General features: G+C 30.5%; 1 protein-coding gene across 1 annotated transcript; it reads right to left on the bottom strand.

The window, feature by feature from the left end:
* Positions 1 to 4,104: 4,104 nt before the first annotated feature.
* On the bottom strand, positions 4,105 to 6,813 carry LOC104768495 (putative cytokinin riboside 5'-monophosphate phosphoribohydrolase LOG6). The gene is made up of 7 exons (XM_019242324.2): positions 6,539 to 6,813; positions 6,156 to 6,253; positions 5,999 to 6,029; positions 5,785 to 5,884; positions 4,834 to 4,904; positions 4,592 to 4,735; positions 4,105 to 4,456 (listed from the first exon to the last, which is right to left on the bottom strand). Exons 1-7 carry the CDS (start codon positions 6,674 to 6,676, stop codon positions 4,436 to 4,438), a joined length of 603 nt encoding a protein of 200 aa, XP_019097869.1. The 5' UTR covers positions 6,677 to 6,813; the 3' UTR covers positions 4,105 to 4,435.
* Positions 6,814 to 8,566: the final 1,753 nt, after the last annotated feature.

Below are 8,566 nucleotides of genomic sequence, written 5' to 3'. Positions count from 1 at the left end.
ATATAAATGTTATGAAAAAAAGGTAATATTCTTTTTTTCTTACAGCTTAAAAAACGTATTTTTAATTAAAAAATTTTCAGGTTTTAAACTTAATCTTTACATTAGTTTAATGAACTTAATTAAAACTAATCGTAGTTTTAGATTCCAAGATAAGTGGACTAGAAGAGCATTATTATTATTTAAAAAATAATAATTCTGGACCCGTCCTTCCTCCTCATTGCATAAGGTAATAATAATACCTTTCTTTTGGAAAAAAAAAAACACATCAATATTATAGTGCATCATAAAATAAATATAAACCACCATACAAATGTTAGCTTTAGCAACTAATTGAGTGAGAAGATTACTGAAGAGAGTTTTGATCGTATTTACTTGATTTTGTGAAATGAGAAATGTCAGCTGAATTTATTCTCTTTTTTACTCTCAACTTTACTAACATATAAACAAAGATGTCAATTTTTAGTAATATTTCTTTTATTTATATTTAAAAATAAAACGAGCGTTACTTATTTTTAAAAATATCTAAATGAACGTTACAAAGGATAAGAATCTAACTTTGTAACTCGCATAAAACAAATTTTCAAAAAGTTTAAACGAACGTTACGAAATAAAGATAAGACTCGAATCTTCTAATTCGCAAAAAACTACAAGTGTTTACAAATTTTGATAAACTTTGTAAAGCCAAAAGTGTTCACGCAATTTTTGCATACTTGAAATCTTAAATAATTTAAAATTAGCGATATATACAATGTTGTATAGCAAAGACGTTTTTCTTCTAGAATACAATACCAAACATAAATTTAGATTTCTTTATTTTTTATAAGAAATATATATATAAAAGTTTTGAATCTGTTAAAAATCTGAGAAACTTTGTAACGCCAAAAGTGTTAACGTGATCTTCGCATATTTAAAATCTTCTATAGTCAAAAAAAATTACAACAATTACAATGTTATATAGTAAAGTCAGTTTTCTTTTAGAATACAAAACCGAATATCAATTTTTTAGATTTATTTATTTTGTATCAGAGACTAATATATAGGATTATTCAAAATCATGATGGAATATCACAAGATTGAGGATCGGTGCACCTGGGGTATGTTTCTTCATCACTGGAGGCTGAAGCTAAGGCTCTTTTAACTACAATGCAACAATGCTCGATCAGAGGGCTATGAAATGTTATTTTTGAGAGTGACTGTGTGATATTAATTAAGATCGTTAATAAAATTCTGATTGGTGTTTCTGTTGATGGCATTTGTCAAGATATTAGCTATTGGTCGAGTCTGTTTAACAATGTTTTTTTTGTTTACTCCACTCGAAATTGTAATAAGATAGCTCATTTATTAGCTAAGTATGGTTGTTTACAAATGACCTTCTACTCTGAGTGTTTTACACCACTATTATGGCTTTCAAGCCAATTGTATGAAGGCTTTTTCATTTCATCAATATATGTTCACTTTCAATTCATCAACATATGGGTTTTGAAAGTAAATTACCTGGAAATGTTCTATTTAAATTTGCCATTTTGCAGATACATGGAAGAGAAACTCAAAATTTGCTCTGAAAATGACGTTATTTAAGAAAAACTAACTAAAACTTGATGATACAAATTAGGCGTTATCAAAAGGTGAAGTTGTTGACTTATAGTAACAAAGTGGAAAAAATAAATGAAGGCGTTAAGACCAACCAGTACCATAAATATGTAAAAATCGGAAAACAAAACAGGATTGGACATTATACTCCACAGAATGCTATAAATAATGTCTTTATATGGCAAGTTACTTATTTTGCTGTCTTTGTTGTATAGACATCGAAATATTAATTGCACAGAATAAATATTGGTCGAAAATAATACTATAACTCAAGGAATTTGTTTTATATGTGCATTTTCATATCCGAACTAAGAACTTGATTAGTTTAAATCATCATAAAAATATGTAGGTGAAATTAGACAGTATAGCTAAAATACATATGAAATGTAGTATACCAATTACGATAAGTCATCAATATTACAAACGATCTGATTAACGAAGAACAAACAACTAAACCCCAACCATAGTTGATTTTTTTTTTTTTTTGAGCAAATTACCATAGTTGATTTCATGAATCACAATTTACTTTGGTTATATCCAGTGTTCAAGAAAGCGCTATGCGGTATTTGGGCGGTGATCCAGCGCCTAGCGCCTAGAACGCTTAGTCGGGACCTAGACGGTTTTTAGGCGGTTTAGGCGTTTACAACATAAAACATTAAATATATAAAATTATACAAAAAAATATATTATAAAAAATATATATAAATTATAAACAAAAGTAAAAAAAAAATACATTTATTTAAGTATATTAACAACATATAAATGTTTATAATTACGTATATAGATATAAAACATAATAATTTAAATATATGTAATTTACAAGTCAAAAATAAATATTAAAATACAATTTATGTAATTTTAAGCGGGTTAGGCGGTCATCTAGGCGTCTGCTGAGCGCCTAGCGCCTAGGTAGCCGCCTAGACCGCTTTCTTGAACACTGGTTATATCCAACTAACCATCTTAAACCGAACTAACCAATTCACAATTAATTTGTAAAAAAATATTGACTATTGTTTAGTCAAATATAATCCACGTGTTCTCAATCATCTCCTACATCAATGGAAGTACAGCTCGGGCTTTCTATAACCACCATACATTGTACCTTACTATTTTTCTCCAATCTTGATTTCTTTCGTCTTTTTATTTAACTTGTCACTATATACTTAAACTTACTCATCATTATCCATATGCGCTTGTGAAACTATATGTCTCTATATACATGTACATTGGATAGGAAGCAAACTAAAACACAAGAAACTAAAATTTTGCATCAATGAAAGGAACATGGGCTCCTCCCAGTCCTATGTTTCATGTATATGTTCAATGAACCATAACATAAGAGACCACACTTGTTTTTTTATATACTATAAATAGCTATAATTAATTCATGGCTTCTATACTTAAAAAAATGCATACAAATATTTCATCCGTACCGATGACCAACACAATTTAATTTCGAAGTTTCAATTGCATATGGAATGTATAATTTTAGATTATTAAAAAAACAATTTGAAATACATATACTTTGTTGGCAAATAGTAATAAATCAAGTTTTCTGTTATTTATTTTGGTTATAAGGTAGGTCTATTAAGTAGTCTCGTTGATGTTGTTCGGGCAGTTAAGTAAAAGAGTTAAACACCAAAAAGGGAACAAAGCTACATGGTACAGATCATTCATCAGCTTAAAGAATCTTTCTTGTCGCTCTTTTTAAACTAGATTGTGATCTTTTGGGCTTTGTGTCCAAATATTTATTTAATTTATTAGTATTAATCTATTAATAAACTTGATTCTGTAACACATAACCTTTCATTAGTGTAAGGGACGGTTTAAATTATTTTTCCTTCTTGGTTCACTGAATCTCTCTTGGGCTTAAAACACATGGTGGGTGGGTTCATCAGAATTGGAGATTTGATCATTTTAGTAATTAACCTCGAAACAAGAGACGTCAGTTAACAAATCAGACTCGTTAACTGTTCAATAATTGGTTCGATTCAACAAATGTTTTCGGTTAATCAAGTGGGTTTATTTTATAAGTATAATTTCTTTTTTTTTGTTACATTAATTTATATGAATGTTCTTACGTGGAGACCAAAAGAATAAGATCGAATCGGGGCTGTTTTAGGAGGAGACATATGGATATTTAAGTAACTTAAACAATTCGAGATTGTGTTAATGATTTTATACTTGTAATTAATGATTGCCTTGGCTTCATGACTTGAGAGAGAAAGTTGAATCGATTTGATCTTAACATTCAGAATTGTTCAATCTAATTATTATTTTAACAATCCAAATTTCTCCAATAAATTTTGATATCTACCAAGAAAAATGTATCTTACAAGTTACAACAACCAAGTGATGCAATGGATATTAGTGTTTTGATTACACGTACGCCCAACGAATAATAAATTTTGCTTGGGTCTATGTTACATTAATTTCTAGAAAAGTTTCATGCAATGGATTTTCTATAATTAAGATAGATTAGTATTAGTATTCTGTCATTTGAATCGAAAGCCATTGAACCAAAAACACTCGAACTCTAACAGAGTAGTAAATATCTCTAGTACAACGTAACAAGTCCTTGTTTAAAATTAGTTGACACTCACTTAAAAATTCAAATGATATGCTCTACTTTATATATTACATCACTTAAACAGAAAATTCTGAGATACCATGCTGATAACAATCGAGGAAAGAAAAAGTTACTTTTTTTGGTACTCCCTAATGATAACACACTTTTAGATTGTCTAGCTGCAAAAATATCAAATCTTTACTCGTCCATTAACGATTTTTTTTTTTCTTTTGGTATGAACGTCTCGGGGCTCAGTTTCGATGGCAGTTGTTACTATTAATGTCGAGGCACATACTCCTGCAATAAACCAATGAAATGATACTAAACAAAACTTAAAAAGTTTCTTAACCATATCAAGACTTGGATATATATATATATGGTCCGACTTAGGGTTAGAGATCGGCATAATATCTTCTATCGGTTTAATTTTACCTCTAATTTCTTAAACAACTCTTTTGCGGTTGGTGCGGATACAATAATATGTCGAGCGGTAGGAAGAATAAATCCCTCTTCGACAGCTTTGTCGATGAATGATAGCAATGCATTGTAATATCCATCAACGTTTAATAAACCGACCTGCATGAGGAAAAAAAAAAAAAAAAAAAAAACCAAATTCTTATCTTTTAATCATCACGTTCACATTCAAACCAAGCCAAACCGGTTTACATACATACCGGTTTATCATGTATACCAAGTTGTGCCCAAGTTATCACTTCAAGTAGCTCCTCGAGTGTACCATAGCCACCTGATTGATTAGCGAGGACTCGTTGACTTAGTCAAGTGGCATGAATAGTAAAAACTTCCTAAATTATTTTTATCTTTTTGACATCTTTAAGAAAAGTCAACATCTGAATTATGATAAGTCCTTCTCTTCTCTTTGGTACTTTTAAGTCAAAGGTCAATAATATATATATACGTTAGTGCCTTCATCATGATGATGATGATGGATCACAATACTTGCTAGTACATAATTAAATTACCATTTTTGTTTCTCTCCTAATATTCGTACTCCCAACTCTATAAATAATACTACTTACTAGTTTACTAGCATTACCCGAAAAAGGGAAAACAATGTTTTTGCAACTAGAATATGATCTTTCAATGTTTGTTAAAAAAACATAAAAACTTTAGATATAATTGAGAACATAAAAATAAATATCTTAAATTGGATAAGAAACAGATGTCCTTTGTCGACATCTATTTTCACTGCTTTTAGATGTTGATGGATCAAACACTTTTTTGTAAAAAAAATTCACTTTAATCATTTTAAAAATATTTGTCGTGATTCTTATAATTCTTTGACTCCTGGGATCTCCCACATATCATAATATTCATATCAACCACATGTTATTTACTTATTAAACGCACTCCTTAAAGCTCTCTCTATAATGATAATTAAAAAAGAAAAATAAAAATAAAGCACTAACAATTACATGTAGGAAAACAAAACACATCTAACTTTATATTTTTTCAGCATCATACATGAGGAGCTTTAAATGTGGTGGCAAAGTTTTGACAAATTAGTTATCAAAATTTTTGACAAATGAGTTATCAAAAATCTAAGTTTCCATAAGTTTTTTTTTTTTTTTTTTTTTTTGTATATAACAGAGAGAAAGAGAGAGTACCAGGCAAAGCAATGAAGGCATCAGAATGCTTAGCCATCTCAGCTTTTCTCTGATGCATGTCTGCAACTTCTCTCACTTCTCCTACTGTTTCTCCAGTAAGCTTTTGTGTGTTTGTTTTGGGAGACATTGACAGAGAGAGGCAACGAGCATTATATTATTGTATCTACTTAAGAACTCATTGAACATTGATTTTATAACGAAATCAAATTAATACCTCTTGCAACATGAGTAGCTTGGGGATGACACTGCATCAATATAACAAGATTAGAACCATACCCTTGTGTAAGAACACAGCAAAACATAACAAAAACGAAGAAATAATTAATGCAGTACACACACACACATATATATATATATATATTCATAATCACCCAATAACATGACGACCGCCTTCATGAACAGCTTGAGACACTAAACCCATTAAACCTATGCTTCCTCCACCATAAACAAGATCAATCTTCCTCGCCACCTGTTCATCAAAACAACACTATTACTAGGAAACCAGGTCTTTTAAAGAATCCCCATGTGTGATGTTCTTGCGGAAACTATATATGTATAGAAAGACAAGATTTTCTTACACAAAACCCAAACCAATTTCTCAAGTAATAATACGGAATTTTAGAAACAGAACGTTTTCGTTATACAACAATGAAAATCATTATTTCCGAAAAGAAAAGATTTCACCGATTTTTTATTTTTATTTTAAAGATGGGCAAAAACATTGTAAATATGCATATATAATCAAATACTTTACCAGTTCTTTGCCTAAATCAATGGCTGCATCTTGATAACTAGCTTTGTTGCCATTGCTACTACCACAAAAGACGCAGATGCTCTTAAACCTTGAACTCTGTTTCCTCGTCATCTCTCTTCTTCCCTCTTCATTCTCCATTGTTTCTAACTTGTCAAAGTCTCAAACCTTTTTTGTGTTTGGTTATAATATATGGGAAAACAGAGAAGTATATTACAAGTCTATGTAATGAGCTAGTTAACTCTCTTCTTCTCTCCAAACCCCCCCTTTAATTTGTTACGTTCAGCTTTGTTTTAAAGCGTCTTTTAGGCACGTGAGAAACGTGGTCACACGAGTGTTCCACTATTTTGCTAGCTCTGCTCTTTACATGAACACGATTATAACTGATATCACAATCCCAAGTGGTGCTCACACGCGTCGAACACTCGTTTCTTTCCTTTTTTTCTTTTTTTTTCTCCCTCGTATTTCATATTTACAATCTTCCAAATTTTGTAGGGGTCTATCAATCGATGAATTATATTTGTAATTTCTGAATTTATTTTTGTTTGTAACAACTAATTAACAACCGAAAACAAAAATTTAGGTCAAAAGTTTCGGTCCTCGCTCCTCACAACCTCTCCTGTAAAGATATTTTCTAAACAAGTTGCACATTATTTGTCGATTTCCGCAAGAATTAAAGAAATTATTTGCACAGCCACGAAAAAGGAACATAGCTATCATATTCTGAAAATCTTGTCTTTCTTGTTTTCTTACCTTGTGTCTGTTCTTCTGTTCATGATAATAAATAGAGTTTTCTGTTCTGGATATAATATGTTCGACACTAATAAAAAAGATATGTATGATTTGTTGATGGATTTTATTTGTCGTGATTGTTTAAAGGTATAAGATTTTTTGTTTTTTCTTTGGTTTGGGTGTCAGTCAATCAAATGATATGATTAGGGTAGCAAAATATCATACATGGAGTTGACAACAATTGTTTTATTGCTGATTTTTATGAGATTTTGTAATAACAATTAAAAAACTCATATATACAAGAATATGGAGTTATAATTATGTTACGGATGATACGACAAAGCCAAATTATAAGAGCGTATCGTAATGCTATTACGTGGCAGAATTACAGCGTATAAAAAATTGTCACTATGCAGTTGTGTGGACCTGACCAGATTACTTATGTCCTAAGACACGATAATACGACGCGTATCGCTTTGGCCAAAGCAATGTCAATGTGTTGTCTCCCCCTAATTCATATCTCTAAATTTAGCTATTGCAAAAACAAGATGTAACATAGAATAGTATCAATCCAATAGCATATATTATATACAATGAAAAGTGCAAAAAAAACTTGTGGTAGTTGAAATTTTTTTGATTTGATATTTCTCTTTTTAGTAGACTCTATAAACCACTCATTCACAATAAATGCATGATTTTACATCATTTACATATTCTAAAGTCTAAACTGTTATTACAACCCAAAAGCGACAAAAAGGGAAATTACTCAAACAAAAAAATTAGGAAAGTTAGGTTGTTTTTTCCTTTTATTTGATTGCAGCGGTGAGAAAAAAGTTACCGTTACAACGGTCAGATTTTTCTAGTACTGTGTTACAATTTATCAAGGGGGAATTTATTTGAGTGACTTTTGCGTAACGCTTCATGTCATAAAAGAGGATGCCTAAATCCTAATACGCATGTTTCATACGGGCCTGTGGCCATTAGCTTCAATTGGGTTTATGACTCAGTATAAAGATATGGGGCTTTTAGACATCGAGTGTTTTGATCCAACGATTAGGATTCTGACCAGTCAATAGCGTAATTTTCTGATAAATATTGACCAACTTCCGTTCCTTTTACAATTAAAATACGTTTGTTGAGATTTTAACTTAGAAAATCATACATATGATCTCGTTGGCAAAGAATTGAAAAAAAAAAATGATCTTAAGAGAGCAGTCATTTTCGCTTAAGCCAAAACATCACTATAACATAAAATTTACAAACTAAACGAATGGCTAAGCAACGTGTTACTGCAAAGCA

The sequence above is a fragment of the Camelina sativa genome, chromosome 20 (assembly GCF_030686135.1).
Source record: "Camelina sativa cultivar CO46 ecotype springtype chromosome 20, ASM3068613v1".
Taxonomy (NCBI): Eukaryota; Viridiplantae; Streptophyta; class Magnoliopsida; order Brassicales; family Brassicaceae; genus Camelina; species Camelina sativa.
The sequence above is the reverse complement of the archived record's forward strand: the minus strand, read 5'-3'. Positions and strand labels throughout refer to the sequence as shown.

Coding starts and splice junctions, on each gene's coding strand:
- LOC104768495 (XM_019242324.2), bottom strand. CDS start 6,676: ATGGAGAATGAAGAGGGAAGAAGAGAGATGACGAGGAAACAGAGTTCA. Junction 6,030..6,155: donor GGCGGTCGTCATGTTATTGG/GTGATTATGAAT, acceptor ATATTGATGCAG/TGTCATCCCCAAGCTACTCA. Junction 5,885..5,998: donor AGCTACTCATGTTGCAAGAG/GTATTAATTTGA, acceptor AACACACAAAAG/CTTACTGGAGAAACAGTAGG.